Source organism: Brassica rapa, chromosome A09 (assembly GCF_000309985.2).
Source record: "Brassica rapa cultivar Chiifu-401-42 chromosome A09, CAAS_Brap_v3.01, whole genome shotgun sequence".
Taxonomy (NCBI): Eukaryota; Viridiplantae; Streptophyta; class Magnoliopsida; order Brassicales; family Brassicaceae; genus Brassica; species Brassica rapa.
Window position 1 is genome coordinate 9,133,272 of NC_024803.2, and position 25,150 is coordinate 9,158,421.

Here is a 25,150-nt window from a genome sequence, read left to right on the forward strand (position 1 = left end):
TTTTGTTTGTAACATCAATTAAAAAGAATATTCTGATAACAAATTGTGGAAAATTTTCATGTTTACCATATTGTTGATACCATTTTTTTTATTTATCATCAGTAAAAGAATATTTTTACAAATATCTTTTTCATTAAAAAAAGACTTTTATACCCTTGCTTTATATATATAATAAATAACTCTTAAATATATGAAAATAATTTTTTTAAATAATTTTTGAATTATACGTTTTCAAATTTGAACTTTTATATACTTTTTGAATTTTTTTTTCAGAAATGTTTTTTTCAAAATTTTCTTTTTGAAATTCAAAAATTATTTCATGAACTATTTAATTTTTTTTAAACTATTTATTTATATATTTATTTGAATCATAAATTCCATATTTCAAAGCACTCCTCACTATAAACAGTAAGTCTGGATTAGTTAACTCTAAAATTATATGTGTTTTTATTTTATTTTTAAAATGAGGGTAAAACTAAAAGTGATTAAGTTAATATGAAAAGTGATATTAAGAATGTAATCTTTTAGGCAGTTTTCTACTTAAAAAAATACATGAGTCTGATACATGTACGTACTCGTGTACAAAAGTAGAAAAATTAATTGATAAAAGAAACTTTTTTTTGTAACACAAAAGAAACTTATTCTTGTATTTTTTTTTTGTTGGATTTCAGACTCACTAGATAATAGACATGTCTTATCTGTTAATATATCTTAATCAATCCACCTTCAGTAACATCACATATTTCTTATTTAATTAATATATTTTGACCAACATTAGAGTGAATTTATGGAATTGTAGGCAGCTATAATTCGATGACATATCGATCGACATGTATCAATGATGGTCGCACAAGGTAAAAATAAAGAAAGAAACAAACAGTACAAATGTTAAATCAGAAGAGACAGTCCTACTTCATTTTCGTTGCTTTTATAAATAGATATATAATAAACCAAATGAAAAGAACACACAGTTTTATGATTAATGATCACTAGAGAGAAAATATCTTTGGTTGTTTTAACCCACAAAGTGAAATCTGTCCCCTACCTTTACCATTGATCTTATATAATGCTATCAAGAGTTCTACAACTCATGATAATTTTGGTAATCTATAATATTAAAACAGAAGTCACGACTTAATTCATGTGTGATTTTTTATTTTGGATCACCCTTAAAAAGTTATTTAAATGATTTTTTGAAAAATATTTAAATTAATCAAATTATTCTAAAACAAACAAATTAAATTTATATTCCTATATTTTCTATGAAATTGTATCTGAATAAAAAATTTCATATCTTTTTATTTACAATATAAATATATATATATATGTTTCATTAAAATAAATAATTAATATATTTTATTAATTTCGTGTTTATTTATAGGATATATGTACATTTCATTTTTTACTCAAAAAACTTTTAAATATTTAGTTTTGTGTTTATTTAAAAAGAATGTACGTTTCATTTTAACTAAAACAAACATTTAAAATATCTAATTAATTTTGTTAATTATAATTAAACTAATGTACAATTTTGTATTACTATTTCGATATTAATTTAATATAATACTTTTTAATTAAGTTTTTGATCTTTAACTAATAAAACTTTCAATTTAGAATTTTGTATCACATGATTGAAAATATGCTATCATTGACAATCCAAAACATAAATTTAATTATTTCATGTGAATTATAAAATTGTTGTCTTTTCAAATGTTATATTAAACAATTGGTAATATGGTGTATATTAAAATTATATACAATTAATCTTATGAAAATAATATTTATGTGTGTAAAAATGAAATTAATTACCCGCACGGTTGTGCGGGTCAATATCTAGTTTAGATTAAAATATCAAATTATCCAGGTAGATCAAGTAAGCACATTTAATATTCAAATAATTCTTAATAATTTAATAATTTTAAATATAGATATTTGAGTAGTTTCAGGTGATACATATAGTATAGTTTAAACAAACTAGTATTTCACTTTTAATAATCTAAATATAATATTTTAAATACATATTGTATTTTAGATATTTAGAATATTTATTTAATCCTCAATTTAGTATTGGTTCAATTTAGATATCCAAAATATTTTAAATATAAAATTGTTAGATGTTTATCATTTGAAACTGGATTGGTTCATTTAGGTTTTTAAGATTTTGGGTAATTTTCCATCCCTTCAAATGTTGACTGGGTTCGGTATTTCAATGCCACTATCAAACTCAAATGTTGAGACTTCCGACATGTCAAATTTAAATATTGTTTTTTACATCATGACGTTGCGTCAGCGTCAGATACTACGATAACCTGACAATTAGATTCAAATCTATACAACGTCGCATTTTCTGTAATAGTTTTTATGTATTTATGTATGTGAGAGTGTCAGAGTGTGGTGATGAGTGCAGCGAGTATTCTGAATGCACCTCCAAAATTCATGGTCCTGGAAGTAGGTTTAACCCTTCAACTCAGGCATACATGTATTCATCGTCATTCAAGATCTAAATTGTTATGATTTCCAGAACATAATAGATTTGCTTTATGTTAGCAATTCATGCAGTACTAGTTAGTCCAAATATAATAGAATTTATCTAATGACACAATACAAACGAGTTGGATACAAAATCTGATCTTGAGGCCATATAGTAGGTATCAGAAAATGTCAGAATGTTAGTAACATATATTATTAGTTTTATCTTTCTAATCGAGAGTAATTATAAGGAGCCTTATGTATATATATATATATATGTGTGTGAGATATAATGCAATATACATATATATGTGATATAATGCAACCTCTAGAACTCAAACATATATACTGAAGGAAGTGAAACCTATATTAACTGCTTAGAGCTTAGCTAAATACTAAACAGATCCCACCAAAGAGTGTCTCTGATTTATGGTACGACTTTAGATTTGTCCTCGCTTTGTGAAAGCATAACAAAACACTATATTGCAAATTTCATAATTAATTTAGTACGACTTTAGATTTGTATTAATCATATAGTAAAGTTCCAAAATACACAAGGAAGTTTTCTTAATCTCATAGTTTGATATTTAAAAAAGAAAAGAATTTTTTTTAAAATCCGTTAATATGTTTTGTAACTGGTAGTCTGGTACGATGAACATATACTTGCATCTGCTCCCAACTTAAGCTCTCGGCGCGCGGCCTGAATAGGATCCCTATCTTTACAGATTGCCTTTCTCTAACTAGTCTCAAAGATTCTTAGAGGAAATTCATTTTGTACCATTTCTTTTAAATAAATTAATGAAAACTAGTATAACAAAATATAGATATTCATGAAAGTGTCATAAATTAACGTCAAAACATAAGAGACAACTACAAAAGGTAATGGCTAGATAAGCTAATAAAAACCCTAATCCCATAATTCAAGAACACTCCAAACATAAAAATGTTACTGATTGTTGATCATTATCTTCTTGAATATTGAAAAGTGAGAAAAACATACGATTTATTTAACAAAATTAAGCATCTCAGATAAGTGATCATCATTAGGATAAAGAACACATATGATTCGCATAAAAGTAAACAAAGCATACAATACAAAATTAAATCAGTAACTCCAGAGGCTCTCTTCCTGGGAATTCTCCGGCGAATCATCGGACGGAGGAGACCCCATCCACGGTGGAGCCACCATCATCCCCTTCGCCATCTCCTCTAGCAAACCATGCATGTTCAATAGCTCTTCTTCATCCACAAATTCCATAGCTGAAGATCCCACCACCTCGGCAACTTCCTCAACTTCTTTTTCACCTTCCTTCACAGCCGCATTGGCAGCCGCAGCTGCAGCCTCAGCGCCCACCGTAGCAGCAGCCGTAGCCGCAGCCATTCGGATATGAGCTGCGGAGGAGGATACCGGAAGAGGGTAACTCCCGACAGACTCGGGGAAGTTTAAGACGGCTTCTCGGCCTTTAAGAGCTAAAGCCGCCACGTCGTAAGCGGCGGCAGCCATCTCAGGCGTCGTATAAGTCCCGAGCCAGACACGTGTCGTTTTCTTAGGCTCTCGGATCTCGGAGACCCATTTTCCGCTCCGGCAACGGATCCCACGATAAATCGGATGCTTTTTCCGGCGAGGGGTAGGGCCGGCCTCGGTAGTGGCCATTAAGGTGACATTATCGTTACTACTTGTAGTAGAAGAAGCAGCCGCAAAAGAGACAGTAGCAAGTGGACAAGAGTATTCACACGTGGATGACTCTGAGAGACTGTAACCGCACGTGTGAGCTGGAACAATAGTAACTGACGATGAAGAAGCTTGGCTTATAGGTTTAGGTTCAGTGTAAGGATCTTTATGGTCAGCCATATATATTAATGTGTGTATGTATATAGAGAAAGATAGTAAGAAACGGGACCTTAGGGTTTTAGTGAAAGAAATTAAGGTTTTTAAATATGAGATGAAAGTGCGTGGCTATTGCGTGGGGTTTCCCTAAAGTGTGTTTTGTTTGTGTTTGTGTTTGTGTTTGGTGGGGTTATTTTTAGCTGTAAAACAATAACAAAAATATATTTTTTCCTTTATTATTCCTTCCAGATTCAGAGTTTTTTTGTATAGTATCAGTATCGACATGTCGACATGTATATGATGAGGTGATGGGATCATTTTTGACCAAACCCGAAAGTGTTTGATATCAAAAAAAAAAAAGACCAAACCCAAAAGTGTTTAGAAAAAAAAAATCATTGTTGAGTGACGAAGAATCTGACTTTCACTGAAAATGAGAGAGTAATGTATATTTTCATGTTCATAAATATTTTATGGATATACGGATGTAAGATGTACGATTTTATAGACATTAATTTTTATGGAAAAAATGATTTCAAGGGATTTTTAACATGGGGCAAGTAAATCTGGCCAGTTGTAGATCTTTATAGGACGGCTCAAGTGATGCAATTAGGCGTAAGTCTTTACAAAGCAGATAATATTGTCGGTTGTCGAATCGTTTATGTATTCTTTCTCGTATCATAATTATAAAATCATGATAAATTAGGGTTAAAAAATACATTATGTTTTATACTTGCGATGATTCTGTAAGGAAATGAGTTGAAATGAAACTATATGGGCTTAGGGAACTTTTATTCTGGATCCTAGATTGAGGCCTATTAGCCAATTATTTTCATTGGGTCAGTACGTTTGAGAAAAGTGTTTAACTATAATTCAATCCCAAAAGTTTTTATTTCAACAATTTTATTCCATTTTTACCATTTAGAACCTAAATAAATCATGCGATTGTGAATCATATTCTATTACAGTCTTGTATTTCCTCGTGTGATATACATAGATGTAGTGGTTTCTGAGATATTAAACCTGGTCTAACTTCATAACTTCTTTTTTACTTTTCTGGTTATAATGAATATGGATTCCAACACTCATGGTTACATGGTAAGAGTATTTCTAATTCATTACTATTTTTTATTACAATAATTTAGCGTCAATTTCATTTTAACTTATTGGTATTTATTCCTCCAAAATATAAATTATATTTTTTTCTATTTTTAGGGAAATAAATATCAATTTTTATTTGTACTCTATATTTTAAAAATTACTATATTGGAACAAACTCTATCATATTCTATCTTTATTATAGAGATTTTTTATTTTATAGTAAAATATAACAAAATAAACGTTATCAAGCGAATGTCATACCATTTTGGCTAGTTAGAGCTTTTATGAAAACTTAACTGTAAGCTAGGAGACGTTTTTCATGTTAATTTTTTGTTTTAAGAGAATGCATTCACCATGTTAAAGAAAAATGAGGTGCGCAGAAGCAATCACTTTGAACAACTCACATGGTGGTGTTTTTCTCTGTCGCAAGCCACAAACTTTTTTTTCTCTTTCCAATGAATATGTGGTTGTTTTAATTCTATTGCAGTTTTATCAAAAAGGAATTAAATCTTTTATTTTTTATATTTTTTTATAATCGCGAATATACAACGGACCAAAATCCAACTAATTAGTCTTTTGGGTGTCTATCCACCAGCGTCAAACAAATTCGGTTTCTCGTAATAGGATTTTGACACATGTCGTTTAGCCCATACATATTTAGAAGAGAATATTACATTGTAAGACAGTTTTACACTTACAAATAACACTCTAGGACAGTTTCAACTACTCAGACACTTTTCTCTTTTTCCAATGCAACTTTTCCTTCGTTTAACACGTGAAAACTCAATATTACCCTTTTCTTATTCTTTACACTAAACTACAAAATTGAAATCAAACACTATCTTTTTATTTTTTTATTTTTATTTGTGGTTACGGTCACCTCAGCTCTATCATCTTCTTCATCTATTATTCTGAAATTTGGAAAATTTTGATCGATTTACAGTATTACTAAAAGAGTTATTGTACATCGTTTTGTCCAAAATCTCTTATATCCTCTCTCTCTCCTGCCCCCTTTCCGGCAACATCGCTCTTGATTCAGCTGCATCTCCATCAATGCTTGACCCTCTCCCTTACTCTGCCTTTACAAACCCGGATCCAATCCGAGGCAGCGAAACTGTCGTCGTCCTCACTGGTCAGTTTCTGCGGCTCGTCTGCTTCACTTCCTCTTTGCCTTTCTTGTTCTTTACAAAAGGAGATGTGTGCAGCGCCTCTATAGGGCAATACACCACCATAAAGAGATGTTGGAGCATGTAAAGTATGTAAGTTAACGGAGAAGACGAACTACGAGCAGAGAAGTGGAGGATTCACAGAGCAGTCGAGCGGAAAAGGGGAGAGGAGAAGTGTAGTTGACAGTCTGAGTTTCAAGGCCACCGAGTTAAGACTCGGTTAACCCGGGTCCGAGTCACCCAATCGAGCCTTTCTTCAGTAAATATCAAACGTCAATGTTTTGATGAGTTACATATACATGTGGTCTAAGTTCATCCAGCTGTGACTCCCTCCACCATCTGGTTATCTCTTCTTTATTCTTCCTTATGCTGAGAATAGTTTCACATGTGTTGCAAACTTTGTTGCCTTTATTTAACAGATTTGTCTCATTTTGACTTGTAAAACATTCCCTGTTGAGGGAATAAGATGAAAGAAAATTTAAAAAGCTAGTAAGAAAGAAATTTGCATAAATATCGAACTTGTAGATGTATAGTCGGATACTGGTACATAAACAGTGTTTATGTAGATATTTTATGAACTGGTGTACATATGGTTATTTTGCCGAGTCTGTGTACATGTGGTTATATTTATAGTCTAGTATATACGTGGATAGTGAAATATATGATTACATGAATGTTGTTTGACCTTATACATGTTGAAACATTGTTTAACAGATTTGTAATTGTCTAGCTAGTAATGTTATATTTTGGTATAGTGTACATGTGGATATTTATGTATCAGTGTACATGTGGATACATTTGAATCGGTGTACGTATGGATACATTTGAGTTGGTGTAGAATTTTTTTTTGTGAATTAGTGTACATACAAACAATGTTAAATGTAATTTTATTGGTGGTTTGTGTGTAGCAAATGTGATCATGCAAGTTTTACGTGAAATAGGATTGTATGACAATTTTATCAGTGTACATGTGGATACATTTGAGTTGGTGTACATATGGATACGTGTGAATCAATGTACAATTTGTTTTTTGTGAATCAGTGTACATTCAAACAATGTCAAATGTACTTTTATTGGTGGTTTGTGTTGGGCAAATGTGATCATGCAACTTTTACGTGAAATACAATTTTTGTTTTTTTGAGAAAATGTGATTTTATTATTTTAGTAAAAGAAAAGCGGTTCTATAATTTTGACTGAAAAATTGATTTTGCTATTTTACCAAAAAAAAACGCGGTTCTGGTTTTACCACAAAATAAAGTTTGTAGTTTGTGAGCGGAAAAATGATTATACAGGTTTTACAGCAAATATGATTTTTGTTTAAACTAGAAAAAGTAGAAAACAACACTTACGTATAAAAGATTTCTACGTATAACCATAAATCAAACATTTAGATGTATACATTTTTTCATTAAATTAATAATTTTAAAAACAAATTGTCGTCGTATACCCATATGTTTTCTTTTCATCCCACTTGAATCTATGAAAAAAAAGAGGAAGAGGTGTTAAACCAAAAATAAATAAATAAACGAAAGTTGTTAGTTGAGGGCAATTTTATCTTTCTGACTCTGAAAACTACCTCTGTATCTCAAACTGTCCTATACTGTAATAAAATGTCAAAAACTGTCTTAAAGTGTAAATCTCTCTATTTAGAATCATAAAATTGCTTCAAATCCGGATTTTTTTTATCTTAACAGAATTCGTCTACCATTACACCACCCAACCCCATGTATAATTAAACTTTGTTATTTATTTTCTTTTCGATGATTCTTGTGAGTTTTTGATTGTTGTAGCTGCCGTCGTATATAATTATTTTATGTTGGCTATAAAGTTTTACTAAATAGATATACACACTTTAGCAGTTACCATCGATTATTTCTCAGTTATATATATATATATATATATATATTTTTTTTTTTGATAAAGTTATATATATATTTTTTCCTTTTATTTTTTTGCAAGTTCGCTACTAATAATCAACTCAAAATTGGCATAGTGGTTAATTCGTTATATGTATATATAAATAATCGCTATTGTATGTAAATCGAATTTGTTGATGCGCTATAATCTGATGTTATCATTCAAAAGTAATCAAATCGTTGAAAGATAAGCAAAATATATATATATATATATATATATTGACCATTTGATCTCAATCACCATTCGATGGAACATCTATATCTTTTATGTTCATAAATCATTACGCAAATATAAATATTTGTATATTTAAACAGAAATGTATGCGTTATTCAACACTCAAGTTGTCAAAGTGGTCTTTGAACCAAGAACCAGAAACACGATCGCAAATTTCCTAACAAGAAGCGTCCAAACTAGACCCCGTGTTTTTGTCCATGTCAACACTTCTTTTTTTTTTTCTTTTTGAAATTAGCCATAATGTCTGGCGATCGAAGTCAACCGACTAATCTGTGGGTCTCAGTAATACCAACATTCATAAATTCTATAGTGGCCAACTGTAATCGAACTACAAATTCACCGTATTAGAGTTATCTCGCAAGTGCAACTAGTCTAACTGCCGTTGGTTCACTTTGGTTTATTCCTGGTTACACGTATCTAATTCACCTTTTGCAATATATGTGTTAAGGTCATACTGATCTCAATCAACATTCCAGGGAAAACCTATAACTTGCATGTTTCTAAATCATTACATAAAAGCAAATTAATAAACACAAATCTTTTGAAAAATGATAAATAGTGGATGTTTATAACCAAACAAGATATGATTTGAAAAAAAAAAAAGATATGATCTGATTCTAGATATCTACTTTAGCTTCTAGAGAGTTGCATTGCATGTCATCTACCCATTCTCTCTTACACAGGTCCACAACTGCACTTGCTTTTTTAAATGGATGTATACACTATACAGTATACACTATACATTATTACTATGATTCCTTTTTGGATATATATAGAGAGCGATTTTATCTTTAGCTTTTTTTTCTTTCTTTTTTCGGCCTTTTATATTTAGCATAAAAGTGGAATTTGGTCCAAAAATGACATTAGAGACACATGTCGTGAATACATAACGCGTTTTTATTCGGACTTTACAATCAGGAAAACCTTGGCAAATCAAAAGACAGTTTTGTATCTGCTGGCCAATGGAGAGTGTACAGATAATGCAGCAGCCACTAACTTTACCTATTCTATAATATAGTAGTATTTCATTTATTTACTTCTACTAAGTATTAGCAGCAAGTCTGACACATGTAAACTTATATACATTTTTGACTAAAGCTTCAAACGGTGATGGATGGCACTGCACCGTCATGAATAATAACAAAAATCTTTACGTATATTATATATTTATGTATTTATATTACTATATAATACACTGTACTCAAAGCTGGGTCTGAATAAAAACCCATCAAGTATGTGCTTGGGATCCTACAAAAACTATATATATTTTGGGACCAACATTAAATATAAAGAGCTGGTAACTCTACTGTAACATTGTTGTGAATACGATATTAGACTCGGTTTCAAATCACCCCAGCCATATATTTTAATATTTTCACTGTTTTTTTATAAACAAAATGACTAAAAGTAATTTTTGCTTGTGGGCCAGTATTTTTCAGGTTCGGCCCTGATCGCACTTGTTCCAAGTGTTATCTCCATGTTATCGTTCGAAGTCTAAGTATCGATATATTATTTTTGGTAACTATTGTTGATCAAGTGAGTTAGTATAATTAGTTTTTTTCTCTAGATATTTGTACAATCTTTTTTTTATCAACAGAATTTACAATCTAAACTATGTAAATTACTATTGATATTAGATGTGCTTTTCGCACAAAATAAATTCTGCCACGTAATTATAAAATATTCCACTTCCAACTAATATTGTGTCGCTTTCTTTTTCTCTCCTTACTTTATAAAAAAATACTAATACAATTTGAATACGAGCGCAAATATGAGTCCACGACATGTTCTTTACAATAACTCATGTAATGACAACAAATTGAATACCGACACAATCACACATACGACTTCATGACTTTTCATTTATTACACGAATAAAAAATGAAATAAGGAAGTTATAAAAACAATTTTCCAGAAATAGAAAATAATAGTTTGGAATCATACGCTTAATCAGATCATGTAGTGTTCAAAAAAAAAATCAGATCATGTAATTCGATAACGACAAGAGGGCCTCTTAAACATATGTATTCATTTTTACATCAAACTTTTCTGTTAACTTGAAGAAGCCCCTCGGTCAAACAAAAAAACTTGAAAAGGCCCCGGTAGTTTTGAATAATCATGAATGCTGTGTTTGTAAAGAACGTAACAACAAATCTAATGTACTTCTATACTATTATTTGCAAAGAGATATTTTTGATCCCAAACTCTTACATAAAATTTAAATTGGTTAAAATTATTATTACTGTTAATAAATAGTTAAATAATTTATTATTTAATTAAAAATAAATTTTTATTAACAGTTAAATTTTTTTATTAGATTCGATAATTTATTACAAAAAATATTAAATGTTAATATATAAGATTTAAAAATAAATAAGATAATTATATATAATATTGTTATCTGAAAAGAATATTTTTTCAATCGTAAAAATTTCAAACTTAAAAACCATATTCATGCATAATTAAATATTAATCAAGTAAAATATTTTTGGTGTAATCAAAAATAAACATTCAATTTTTTGAAATATTTTATTATAATTTTATTATTAATAATGAATTAAAATATGTATTGTGATAAATTTTTGTCATATATAAATAATTTGATGTTCGATTTAATTTTTTGAGAATGTAAACAATATATAATTTTCGAATTAATAATACAAATACTAATAAGTAACGGTAAGATAAATTATACTCCCTCTGTTTCTTAATGTTACATATTCTAGATTTTTCACACATTTTAATAAAATACATTAAATTTGTATATTTTTTTGTGTTTATCTTTGTTTTATAATTTTAAGCCAATAACAATTCAGTAAGTGCAATTAAGTTTTTTGAAATTTGCAATTAGTTAATAAAACATGTGTTGAAAATGAATCTTCTTAAAATAAATTTTTTTTCTTAGAATATGTAATATTAAGAAACAGAGGGAGTATATGTCTATAAAAGGCCTTCCTAAGCATATGTATTTCATGTTTACCCCAAAATATGTTGTTAACTTGAAAAGAGACCCGGTAGTTTTACATAATTATGAAAACCTCCTTTTGGTAAAAGAACGTGACAATTAATGACTTTTTCGGGAGCCATGTATTTTCTTTTTCGTCAATGATTGGGTCTGGGTCGCCGTAAATGCAAATAAATGAGATGATCACATTATTACTTCACATTACAGATTCTGTGACTCTCTTTTGTTCTTATCATCACCGACTCCTCCCGTCTATATCATCTTCTGAGTCTTACAATAACAAAACCCATTCTTGGTATTTGATTCTCTCAGATCTTATCGCCGATTTAACTCATAAAGGAATGAACTTTTGAATCAGTTTCGTTGTTTTCAGGTGTATTCCGTTGATGGGTCATCCAAAAATCCAAGCTTTAATCGATTTTTCCTCTTAAGGTGATTGATTTTTTACGTTAGCTGAGGTGAAAAGTAGAGAGAATCTAAGGTTAGATGTGAGTATGTGTAGAAAAAGTTCAAGTCTTTTGGCGTTTTTCATATGTCTACAATGTGTGGAATTTTAAAGCCAAGTTGGCTTGCTTTATATATCATTGACTCCACTAACATCTATTTATATATTTTTTATTTTTTATATAGAACAATTTATTAGTATGTGTAGTAGGCCTTCATGCTAAGCTCGTGTGTTCTGATCCCTTTGCACACCATTTTTTTAATCTATTTTCAGAGATTTAAATCTGCATAAGGAAGGCATCAGCTTTTTGTATTAAAGAAGAAACCAGAAGGAGAACGAGGATAGATACAGGTAAAAGAAAAACGTTGTGAGTTTTAATTATTGATTTTTATATATTTATATATAAAAGCAAGATCTCTGCTATGGCTTATTTGTTAGACGAACAAAGCATGTGAAGTGAAAATGCAAGAGTTTTAATTATACATAAGCTGACTTTTTGCGGATTTTGTGTTGTGAAAAAAGTATAAATAATCTTGAGTTTTTGATTGTTTCTTCACGTTTTCTTGATTTGATTTGGTAATTTATTGTACTAAGTGGTTTGTACGTGATCGTTCTCTGCACATGGCCTTGTAGAGATAGCCAGCCAATTTTAGTCGCTGACTTTCTTATATATGTATGTTTTAAAAAGAGTGTTATTTGGAAAGTTTCTTGTTCTGAGGTTTTATATTGTGCTTGAGCACTAATCAAACGCTCAGCAATTCACAGATCATTTGAGGTTTTATTCCATTTAGATGGTTGAGAAGAACTGTTCTTCTTTCTTGAATATTTTTTTTAGTTTCCTAAAACAGGTTTTGCATTAATCCCCTGAACCTGCTCTGTGGCTATGTGTCTTTGTGACTGTCTGATTAGAAACTAACTGTAGAATGTGAAACCGTTTGTGTAATGATCTGTGTTTTATGAAATTTCATTAGCTTCCTTGTGGATTGGTTGATCGATATCTAAATGTAACTTTTAAGTGTCAACAGAGCTTTGAATGTGTCAAAAATGTTCTTGGAGTTGTTCTTTTCTCTCCTTTCCACTTTAGTGATAACGAGGCTGTGCTGGAATATTATTGACTTTTGGATAAATATTATTTATGTAATTGTATTAAATTCATTTTCCGTATGCCACAAAACCCATTCTCTGTTTGCTTCATCAAGTTGACAAAAAATGCAAAATCTTTATATAAGTGATATCAAGGGTGTGCTAATCTCCACATTCTTTTCAGGCTCTTATCAAAAGTTTGCTCTCTCTGCCTTAAGCGATAGAAGAAGATGGTGGCTTTTGGGAAATATCTGCAGCGGAAACAAATCGAAGAATGGAGAGGGTATGCACCTGCACCTTCACATGCCTTATGACATCTTTGGTTTATGTTCTCATATCATCTGATTTTTTGGTTGCTAATGACGTTTTGATGATTACCTTGTAGCTATTACATCAACTACAAACTGATGAAGCAGAAAGTGAAGCAATATGCTGAACAAATACGTGGCGGATCTCAACATCCTCGCCATGTTCTCAAAGATTTCTCCAGGATGCTCGATACTCAAGTACGTTATAGACAATTTTCAAGATGATCTAGTTTGAATTGTTAGCTTGCATGCATCTATAATGTTTTATATCATTGTTTCTGTTTATTAGATGAAACGTTTAAGAAACTGATTAATCGTTTTTGCAGATTGAGAAAACAGTCCTATTCATGTTGGAACAACAAGGGCTGCTCGGAGGAAGATTATCCACGCTGAGGGAAACTCATGATGCTGTTCTCGAGCAGCCTGACATATCGAAAATCGTCGCGCTACGTGAATCATACAGAGACGTTGGACGAGATCTTCTACAGCTTCTGAAATTTGTTGAGTTGAACGCCATTGGTCTCCGCAAGATACTCAAGAAGTTTGACAAACGTTTTGGCTATAGATTCGCCGACTACTACGTCAAAACCAGGGCTAATCATCCTTACTCACAGCTTCAACAAGTGTTTAAGCATGTGGTAAATAAACTCTTGTCTTACATATCTCTTTCACTGGTTTCATCTATAGGAATCTTTAATGTTGTTCTGTGTGTATGGAATGTATAGGGGGTAGGAGCTGTTGTTGGAGCCATTTCTCGAAATCTCCATGAGCTTCAAGAAAACGAAGGAAGTTTCTATTCAATCTACGACCAACCTGTTCTTCCTCTTCAGGATCCAGTGGTTGACGCAATTAAGACAGCAGTTGACAAGTTGACAAACTCAACGAGTTTCCTCAACTTCTTGGCACAGCATGCTCTTATCATGCAAGATGATCTGCAGACTCCTTCAGAGGACACCATCGATGAACGGACTTACCATTTTAACTCCTTACTCCTGAACTTAGGAAACACGTTCTTGTACATGGTCAACACATACATCATCGTCCCTACCGCAGATGACTATTCCATGAGCCTTGGAGCTGCAGCTACTGTTTGTGGTGTTGTCATTGGATCTATGGCCGTGGCTCAAGTGTTCTCGTCGGTTTATTTCAGCGCTTGGTCCAACAAATCTTACTTCAAACCTCTTGTGTTCAGTAGCATTGCTCTCTTTATAGGGAACTTAATGTATGCATTGGCTTATGATGCTAACTCCATTACTCTTCTCTTACTTGGCCGTCTCTGTTGTGGGTAAGTCCAAAAAAACTTATGAAAATGTTTTAAAAGAGGAAACCTTTGTTAATAACCCTTTTTTAAATGTTGCAGGCTGGGGTCAGCAAGAGCTGTGAACCGGAGATACATCAGTGATTGTGTGCCTTTAAGAATCAGAATGCAGGCATCAGCAGGTTTTGTGAGTGCTAGTGCTCTTGGAATGGCTTGTGGTCCTGCAATAGCCGGTTTACTCCAAATCAAATTCAAATTTTACAAGCTGACGTTTAACCAGTCTACTTTGCCTGGCTGGGTCATGGCTGTGGCGTGGCTGTTCTATTTGGTATGGCTATGCATTTCATTCAAGGAGCCGTTGCGTGATACAGAGGAGCAAGAGGAGCAAGAAAGAAGCAAGCGCAATGAAACAAGTTCAAGTAATAATCTTACCATTCTGGAAGTAAAACTGTTCCTTTTACTGATTGTTAACGAGTTATTTGATTGGATTCTTGAATGTTATGCAGTGACAGACAGAGTTGAGGAAGGTATTCGGAAGCCGTTGTTGATTACTTCAGGGATCTTGCCGGATGATGAAGAGGATTGCGATGAAAGTGAAGAATCTGCAGATGAATCTCGCAGACCTGCAAACTCTTTCGGTGATGCATACCGCCTTCTTACTCCATCTGTTAAGGTATCTACTCATCAGACTTGATCCTACATTACAAGAATTATAGAACTGATTTGCGGTTTTGGTGGTGGTCAGGTTCAACTGTTGATCTACTTCATGCTCAAATACGCAATGGAGATATTACTGTCTGAGTCTAGTGTGGTTACTTCATACTATTTTGGCTGGACAACAAGCTCCGTTGCCATCTTCTTGGCGTGCCTTGGCCTCACGGTGCTACCTATCAACATTCTTGTGGGAAGTTACATCAGTAACATGTTTGAAGACAGGTAAAAGAATCTTGAAACTTTTTAGATGCTTCTTTTGTCATTGCATTCATATATGAAGCTTTGATGGTGTTTTTATTTGCAGGCAAATCCTTTTGACATCTGAGATCATTGTCTTTGTTGGGATCCTCTTCAGTTTTAACTTGTTTGTTCCATACACTGTACCGCAATACGTGATCTCTGGTCTAGTAATGTTCGTTGCTGCTGAAGTGCTTGAAGGTATATATATAAGTGAACAAGAACTTTGTTTTCTTTAGAAACCAACTGTTCCTAAACAGCTTTTGTTTTGTTATATAGGTGTGAATCTATCATTGTTGTCGCGGGTAATGTCATCAAGGCTATCAAAAGGAACTTACAACGGAGGATTGCTGTCTACGGAAGCTGGGACGCTGGCTAGAGTTGTGGCGGATGTAACTATAACGTTGGGAGGATACTTGGGAAGAAACCATCTGTTGAATGCAACTCTGCTACCATCACTTGTCATCTGCATTGGCTCCATTGTTGCTACTTGTTGTACTTATAACTCTCTCTATTGATATATACTTTTGCTACCAGTTTTACAAAATAGAATTAAAAAGAGAACAGTGTGAATGATCCTCTCTTTATTTGATTTTTCTGTTGTCACCAAGGTTCCTAACTCCAACGGTTGCATATGTGCTATCATATACGTACAAGTCTTCCATGTGCTACAACTTAGAAACCTTGTTCATGTTTTTGTGAGCTTTTGATTGAGTTATTATTCCAGTGTATTTCTGTTTCCTAATACTTCAACTCTTAAGAAAAAGAGATCATGGTGTAACCTCACAATATTCTATCAACTAATTACGTCTTTAATTACGTCGAACCATGGACTCAGGAAAAAAAAAAGAACTACAAGAAATTTTGAATATTACTACGAGACATTTTTTTTTGTCATCACTACTACACGAGACAGAATATACTGTATTGTGATTTATGAGCACATTATATTTTTTTTTATTAAACGAATGCATTTAATATAAAAAAAAAAAGAAGTTACGTCGATTTGTATGGTAATAACTTATAAAATACTATAAGAGAAAATTTCATGTTTACCACTTTCATTAAAAGAGAAAATAAAAATGATTAGTGTAAACATGAAAAGTGATACTATGAATGTGGTATTTGTGGTAATTTTCCATAAATGAATGTAAACAGTAAAATTTTCTTCATTTTTTTCAAAAACTTACATCATTTATAAGAAATGTTTTTCACATGATTTTCTCATTTTATCATTTTAAGAAATTTTAGAAAAAAAATTCTTATCAAATTTAAGAAATAACATTAACATATATTTTTAATTTCTGTTATTTTTTTTCATTTTTAAGGGCCACCAGTTGTGCCATTAAATTAAATAAACTAATAGAAATATGTAACCAGAAATTTATGTTATTGAGGATTGAAAACCATGCTTCGTCAGTTTCTTTAAAAGGTCGGATGTCTCTTGATGAAAAACATTAGTCAATTTAATGAAAAACATTTTGGCTCCGGATGCAATCATTCACTGTAGACATGTTAGATCTGAAGTGTTATATATCATTTTGTGAAATATTATATAAAATAGTACAACCGTGTGTCATGAAGATGGAGCTATACAGGAGTTCATGTTTTGTTATGTGTATGGGTTTGCTGAGTTTTGAAGATATTTTGGGTTTGCTGAGTTTGGAAAAAAATGAAGATATTTTAAAGATAAATAGATGTTTTCCACTAAGCAAAAAAAAAGTCTAATTAAGAGTAAATTTTCTATTAAAGAAAAATAAAAATTGTTTAAAGTGTATTTAAAAGATTTGGAGAGTAAGTTTCTGGTCTTACATCATAGTTGTAATGAATTCACATGCATAGTCAAAAATAGGAGACTGAAGGTGCAGATTTCTAGAGTGTTTTGTATCAGTTCGCAAAGTAGTACAAAAAGCAGTACATGTATGTATCATGAAGATGGAGCTATATGGAATTTCATGTTTTGTGATGTGTGTGAATTGCTGAGTTTGTGAAGGGAAAGAAGATATATATTAGAAGATAAATGAACATTTTTCATAAGGAAAAATAAGTTTTCCATTAAAAAATGAAAACTGCTTAAAATGTATTTGGAAGATTTGGTGAACAAGTTCCGATCTATCATATATGGAAGACATGCCCTAATGAGGAAGGTAGACCTAAAAAGAGAGTGAGAGGTTTTATTGTCTATTGGTGGTGTCAGTTGGTGTGAAGTTGTTTCTAATGGAGTCTGATGCAGATTTAGTTTGGTGGCGTTGATGTTAATGCCTGGGGTGGTGGAGTTGACCATTGTTTGGAGTTTGAGTGAGTGTGTTGTGTGTTGAATTTGACGTACCCATTTGTATCACTAGTGTGCGTTGGCTGTTGACGTAGTTTGTGAAGCATTTTCAGAGATGCAGAAGATTGAAGTGTAGATTCAAACGGAGTTTAGCTCACGGTTGGATGATCCTGGTAAAGTCTAAACTTTGGTGGAGGTTTAGCTCAATGTTAGTTTACTTGAAGAGTTCATATTATAGAAGAGATCGATAATTCAATAGGGGTATGTTTGTTTTACGTGTTTATGAGACGGTGTAATTCAAATTTTTTATTCTAGTGGATTTGAAATCAGAACGAGGTTTTGGAGACGTAAAAGTTGAACCTCGTAAATAAATTTTATGTATCTTACGTTTCTTGTCTTATCCACACTTTGTTAATTTAAATGATTAAGTACAAAATTTCTGAGAGCTTTCGAATGTGAGACTTTCCAGAAACAACGAACTGTTAAAGCCGGACTGAGTTCGTTCGTTCGTTCGTATTGTCCAAAAACGAACAACAGCCTTCTGTTCGGCCGAGCTCGATACGGGGCCTTTGTACAAAAACGTGAAAACATACGAAAATTATTGAGCAAAATCAATTTAATAAGATGGAAAACAAAGTTTGGAATATGACAGAGGATTGTACCCTGTCCTGCTAGTAATGGAGAATCCCTCCATCGTTTACATTTGTAACAAAAGTATTTTAAATTTTTCACTAAAAAAAAAAGTATTTTAAATTTTTTGTGTGCTAAATTCCATATTTTCTATAAAGTCATTTGGAATCTCCAATAGTTCATGATTTTACCTATATTTCTTACAAACGTCTTGAATCATCAAAAGAACTTTAATTTTATGTTCTTATGAAATAAATTCTACTCTATCTTTCTGTGTTCTAAACTTTTTACATTTATTAAGAAAATTAAATATATCTGTTTTGTTTTAGTTAGTTTAAAATTTTATATTCAATAGAAATCCACCACTCATATTTTTAAAATTTAATGTATATACATATATATATATCAATTAAATGTAAGAGTTAATCTTTAATACAATAACATATAAAATTAATCTTTTAAATACAAATATATTACTCCCCTGTTTCAAAATATGTGAATTTTAGAATTTTCATATATATTAAAATATATATTAGAGTTTGATTATTAGTGCATTATTTTTTTGTAATTAATGGTTCCTCATAAACTTTAAATTAATATATTTCAGTAAAGACAATGATTGTTTTTTGAAGTTTACAATTTACCATTAAAAAATGCATTGAAAATATAAAATATATATCTTTTGAAACATTTTTCTCTAAAATATGAAATTTTTGAAAATAAATATTTAATGATGATGGTTTTATGTTAGAAATAATATTATCTAACATATTTACTAAAATTTTCTAAAATTACTGCTAGGTTTGCTATTTGCTCGGCTTAATAATGACTCGACAATATAAAATTTTGCAATTGTAAGGAAAAGACGAACTATTGTGTCTTTTCTGTCATTCTAAAAAAGCCATTTCTCTCAAAAACAAACTATTGCTTGATAAGGGTCTCCCTTATGCTAACTGCAAGTGCTGAGTACATTTTTTTTTGTCTCGGAGAGCTTAGTCTGTGCGGTCCTTTGGTGATTGTTTTTAACACAGTCCACTTCATCCAGCACCGGAGTAGGTTTTGCGAGGCCTTCCGTTGTCGTCGCTACTTGAGAGCACCCTTGGGTTCGACAGCGGCAAATCGCATTCATTAGACCTTTTCCTTCACCCTCCATGTTACTCTAGGGGTTAGGAAACATTTGTGTCAATTCTTATTGCTGCTGATTGTTATTGATTTGTACTTCCTAGCTTTGTTTTGTTGACAAGCTTTGATTTATATTTGATCTTATCGATCTTCTTTTATATTTATTGCAATTTTTATGACCAGTTTAACCATCTAATGGATTGGATTTCAAGTTCACTTGTAATCAGACTTCCATTACATTATTTACATTTCTAAAAAGAGCTTGCATTTGTGGAAAACAACGTTCTCATAACGTAAGAAAACAGAATATTCCATTTATTTCCTGTCTATGAATTTAGACTCTATAAAGTAAGAAGATAATTATTCGAATTCATTCATTTTCAATTCAGGAAATAATTTATTTTGGACTAGAAAGCTATTCTTGTTCATTTAAAGTAACCATGGCACAACTAGAGAATATCCAACGGCATATGCTATTGGTCTTTATATACACATGCATTTATTCATGGTAATTTTATTACTTAATTACAAAACAACTGAAAAGTATGGAAATTAATCTTGAAATCTTATTGTACCAGTGGTTCTTTTTAAATTTTTTTCTTTTAGTTTAATTGACCCGAACCAAACTATAAGCTATATAACAAAAATGAATTAGAACGTTAAACCAGTATATATATATATATATATATATATATATATATATTTCTTTTTAATTTTCTAAATTGAGTTATATATACGAACAAAGCACGATCCAACTGAATTGAACCAAACCATAAACGCATTGAATATGTATCTAATTAAAACAAATTTTGTAGAACCTGATCCGAAACCAAAACTGTATTAAACAAAATCGAATAGTTAAATGTCGAAACCTGACCAAATTAAAAACCACCACCTTGTAGTTAATTCATTTCAATACGAAATTCGAAGTAATTTTCAAAATTTGTCACCTTTCATATTCTTTTTTTATTCTCACTCATTTGTTCTGATAAAAAGCTGCAAAAACAGATTTCCAGCATTATAAAACACATAGTAGAAAAAAATCTGATATTCCTTGTCGAGAATTCCTTATCTGATATTTATACATGTATGTGTATGCTCTCACGCACACACATATATATATATATATATAACCACGACTTCATGGATCTATAGAAATGAAAAATGTAAGCTCACTAGTTCCAGGGCTTCTCTCTATTGGCAGGTCCCTTGTTTTCACACATACACGCACACACGTATATACATATTATATATATATATATATATATTCATGTTAGTATCAGATTTTCAAATATATACACCCACACATACACATATATTCATGTTATATCAGAAAGACAAAAATGATCTGCCAAAGGAGAGTTGCCCTGCAACTAGTTTTAGCTTAGTTATACACTGATGAGAAAGGGGAAACCAAAGGTATACGATCTCTTTTTTTCTTCGAACATATAATATTTGAAATATTTTTTTTCAATCCATTTCAATAGACAAGTGTGTTGATCTATATTAATCTCAGTTAAATACAATTTTGTGTTAGAACAAGCTCGCAATTTATTAACAAGTAAATGTCTTTTAACATGTCTAATTAATCATTTATAGTTCATTGCATTCTTTTCGTTTTGTCTCATATTATGAAACTTAGAGACTAAGAAGTGTTTGAGCAAAAAAAAAGAGACTGAGAACTGTGTACATATACACATAAGTGAAATTTCACTAAAACTGTCATGGTGTACATATCACATGATGCTCAAACACATCCAAACACATCATAATTATTATTTAGGTTTTTTATAATAACTCTTAGAATGTTTTTTGTTTTGTTTTATTACTCATATTTATTGTGTAAAAACTTTTATGGCTGGAAAATGTGATATATTTGGGACATGTTGTTTTTGCTTTCAAGTTTTAACTGAGTAGTATGTAAAGTTTATTACCTTGACTGAGGATGGGTTAGTAATAATTTTTGTTGTTAGTATACCTCATTTGGTAGTTGTTTTTAAGCTGTTGTCAATTTGATATTTGTCATTTTGATTAGTAACCTCTATATGAGCTACCAGTGTAAATTGTAACGCGCATGCAAAAAGAAAACTGAAGCAGAGGGGCTTAATTACCTGCAAGATCTAAAACAAAGCTTCCTGATACGTTTTATTATTTCATTTTTCTCTTCGAAAATTAGTAGCTAGTTAAAATGATTTAACAAGATGATTAGTTTTGTAGTTTTGTGCCTTTGTGTTCTTTGTTAATCAGATATATTAATTTGCAGAGACATCAAAGTATAAATTCAATATATACACTAAAGGGCCACATAAAAAAGGCTATAAGAGCTCAAATCCAAGGTTCTTAAGACTTTGGATCTCATGCCAATAGGCCGTCAAACCGAGAAACCTTGATTATCAATATTTTACCCTTTTTCTTTCTGCAAGTTATTTTGTAGAACTATATGATTTGTTATTCGATATGTTGTTTCGATGAGACATTATGATCCAATTACAAAGTAGAAGGAAGAATGGTTGAATCCACATGAAAACTGTATGAAAGAAAATGGAAGATATGCAGGATGTTGTGCTTTTAGCCTTTAATTTTTAGTGTCCTTTTTTTCTTCAGTCTGAATTTATTTCAGTTTGAGTTGAGTCTAGCCTTCCTGCGCAAATTGACCTGCATGTGAACTCTTTTGTTTTCTTTTTTTATCCTATACTAGATAAAATTTGACCGAGCCAAAGATTTTCACACAATATGTTCTTTCTTCTTCAAATTGCGAAGAGCCTATAGGCACAAGAAAAAAATCATAATTTTTGTTTTCACTTATATAACATTTTTTCTCCTTTACACACGGAGTTTATTACACTGCTATAAGCAATGTAGAACTCTATTCATATAAGATTCACATATATGCATTTTGACAAAGAAGAATTTCAGCCATCTTTAGTTTCGGAATGTACCAACTTCAGTCATATACACTATATTTTCTCTATGATTCAAAACTTATAATTTTAATATATGTGCAGATTTCCATGTGAAAAGGCACGCACGCCATCTATCATTCAACCTATTACTTTTTCCAAAGTAAACACTATAATCCTCGTTTGGTTAGCTCCACAAACTAATCTCTTTGGATCAGTTTATCAAAAAATATGGATACTAATGTCAGAAAAGAATATAAACACTATCAACAATACATATTGGCACAAGAATATTTGGTTCAAGGAACATATTCCACGTAATGCGTTTATATCATGGCTGGCTTTGCGGAGAAGACTGCCAACCAAGGATCGCTTGAGGCGTTGGGGATTAAATGTCTCAGGAACGTGCGCCCTTTGTAATCTGGAAATAGAGACTCACCATCATCTCTTCTTTGAGTGCTCTTTCTCTCGCTTGATATGGGAGCCTTTTGCTGCTGAAGTTTGGATTTCTCCTCCGGCTGATCTACACTCTGTTGCAGCCTAGATCAATCAACCTCGCGACAACGTAGATGCACATGCTACTCCAGTCATCAAGTTCTACTTTCAGTCATGTCTCCTCACCTTCATCAGTCATCCTTGCCTCTTTCGACCGTATGATGCGTGACCGTCTCCTCTCTTACCCGGTAAGTTCTTCTTTCTCATCTTCTCTACTTCTTTTTATATTTCTTGTATAAGACTTTCTTAAGGCTTTTTTTACCTTGAGTTGTTGTTGGTTGTTTTTATTTCCTTGCTGTAATAAGTTGTTTAAAAACAACAGTGTAACATTTTAAAAAATAATAATCTTAACATCTTACCAAAAAAAAAACAACAAATATTGACTTATTTATGTGAATATATATTTTATTTTAAATCATTATAGTGGACGAATAAAACACCATAATTTGTACAACAAATTTTCTTAGATTCACCTCATCATACTCACCATTTTACCATTTTAATTACATAATTTTACATGAGCTTCTTCATCCTTCCCGGTTATTTTCTCTTTATTTATAACTACAATATAATGTTATAAATTATATATATTATAAATTAATAATTTATTTACCCTTAAAGTCTAACTATTAAAATATAACATAATTCAATATAGATATATGATTCTATTAATAAATTAGCAGTTACAAATTTGAAATTTCTAGAAATATCAAAAGTTGTATGTTAGTTAATTATTTTCTAAATGATATTTATTTTTAATTCTTTTTAGATGAGAATATTTTGGCTGAGGTGGATAGTCTCAAAAGCCTTGAATTTAGTCCCTTTTCTTAGATTCACCTCATCATACTCACCATTTTACCATTTTAATTACATAATTTTACATGAGCTTCTTCATCCTTCCCGGTTATTTTCTCTTTATTTATAACTACAATATAATGTTATAAATTATATATATTATAAATTAATAATTTATTTATCCTTAAAGTCTAACTATTAAAATATAACATAATTCAATATAGATATATGATTCTATTAATAAATTAGCAGTTACAAATTTGAAATTTCTAGAAATATCAAAAGTTGTATGTTAGTTAATTATTTTCTAAATGATATTTATTTTTAATTCTTTTTAGATGAGAATATTTTGGCTGAGGTGGATAGTCTCAAAAGCCTTGAATTTAGTCCCTTTTATATAGTAGGATAACTCCCACAATCAAGATCAGTCTCGAAATAAGACGAGGAAGATTTCATATGCAAGAAGCTTAGTCAAATTTGCGGAATGCTGGAATAAAGTAAATCCCAAGGTGCGCAATCAACCTAAGACAAAAGAAAAAAAAAATAGAGAAGATGTTGAATTGATTTTGGGATGTACTGCAAATGATCAAGTCTCTCATATTGATACATATATATACACACATAAGTGGTGTGGTCATAATTCCTTTACCTTCCTTGCTTGGAAAGATACCTTCAAGTTATTTTGTTTCTTGCACACAAATGATTTTTGTGTTCAGTAAGAAACTAAATCATAAATATCTGTAGTTTTTATCGATCTTATTTTTGGATAACTGCGAGAGCTAGCTATTCGAGCTGCACTGTTAGTTTGATACACTCTTCCATGACTAATAAGAGAAGAAACTGTTAGATAATTGGAAATCAACAGAATGAAGAAAAATAAATAAATATAGCAGATAAATTTTGCAAGTCTCTTACAATATCGAGAGCTAGCTGTTTGGACGATGGTGAGGCATAAAGAATTAGCCAGAAGATATGTTCATAGTAGCTTCATAAAATGTTAAGAAGTACAACCAACAACTTTGATACCGAAACAAGTTGGGAACATGTATACCTCGTCTCAAAAGAAAAAGTATGCCTCGTCTCTTTAGCTTCCTTGATCCACAACAAAAACCGTAATTAAGTTGGTAAAAAAAATACTCCTTCCGTTTCATTATAAATGTCATATAGACATTTTTTTACACATATTAAAAAAATGATTGAAATGTATTTATGTT

General features: G+C 31.2%; 2 protein-coding genes across 5 annotated transcripts; one reads left to right on the forward strand and one right to left on the reverse strand.

The window, feature by feature from the left end:
* Positions 1-253: 253 nt before the first annotated feature.
* LOC103838348 (ethylene-responsive transcription factor ERF026) lies at positions 254-11,080 on the reverse strand. Its single transcript, XM_033279482.1, has one exon. It carries the CDS (start codon positions 4,319-4,321, stop codon positions 3,575-3,577), a length of 747 nt encoding a protein of 248 aa, XP_033135373.1. The 5' UTR covers positions 4,322-11,080; the 3' UTR covers positions 254-3,574.
* Positions 11,081-11,775: 695 nt separating this feature from the next.
* LOC103838349 (SPX domain-containing membrane protein At1g63010) lies at positions 11,776-24,588 on the forward strand. 4 transcript variants are annotated; one of them, XM_033279437.1, is made up of 12 exons: positions 11,776-12,109; positions 12,396-12,473; positions 13,390-13,488; positions 13,591-13,711; positions 13,840-14,151; positions 14,239-14,798; positions 14,874-15,190; positions 15,278-15,444; positions 15,517-15,707; positions 15,790-15,923; positions 16,002-21,165; positions 24,360-24,588. In XM_033279437.1, exons 3-11 carry the CDS (start codon positions 13,436-13,438, stop codon positions 16,238-16,240), a joined length of 2,094 nt encoding a protein of 697 aa, XP_033135328.1. In that variant the 5' UTR covers positions 11,776-12,109; positions 12,396-12,473; positions 13,390-13,435; the 3' UTR covers positions 16,241-21,165; positions 24,360-24,588. The 4 variants fall into 4 exon arrangements, with proteins under 4 accessions (XP_033135328.1, XP_009113027.1, XP_009113028.1 ...); XM_009114779.3 differs by lacking the exon at positions 24,360-24,588 and having other exon boundaries at positions 11,786-11,972; positions 12,051-12,109; positions 16,002-16,240; XM_009114780.3 differs by lacking the exon at positions 24,360-24,588 and having other exon boundaries at positions 11,820-11,972; positions 16,002-16,240.
* The last annotated feature ends 562 nt before the right edge of the window (positions 24,589-25,150 follow it).

Excerpts from the sequence above, each read along its gene's own strand:
- LOC103838349 (XM_033279437.1), top strand. The coding sequence starts at position 13,436 with ATGGTGGCTTTTGGGAAATATCTGCAGCGGAAACAAATCGAAGAATGG. Across the intron at positions 13,489-13,590 it reads CAAATCGAAGAATGGAGAGG|CTATTACATCAACTACAAAC; the intron begins GTATGCACCTGC and ends ATTACCTTGTAG. Across the intron at positions 15,924-16,001 it reads TGCTGCTGAAGTGCTTGAAG|GTGTGAATCTATCATTGTTG; the intron begins GTATATATATAA and ends TTTGTTATATAG.
- LOC103838348 (XM_033279482.1), bottom strand. The coding sequence starts at position 4,321 with ATGGCTGACCATAAAGATCCTTACACTGAACCTAAACCTATAAGCCAA.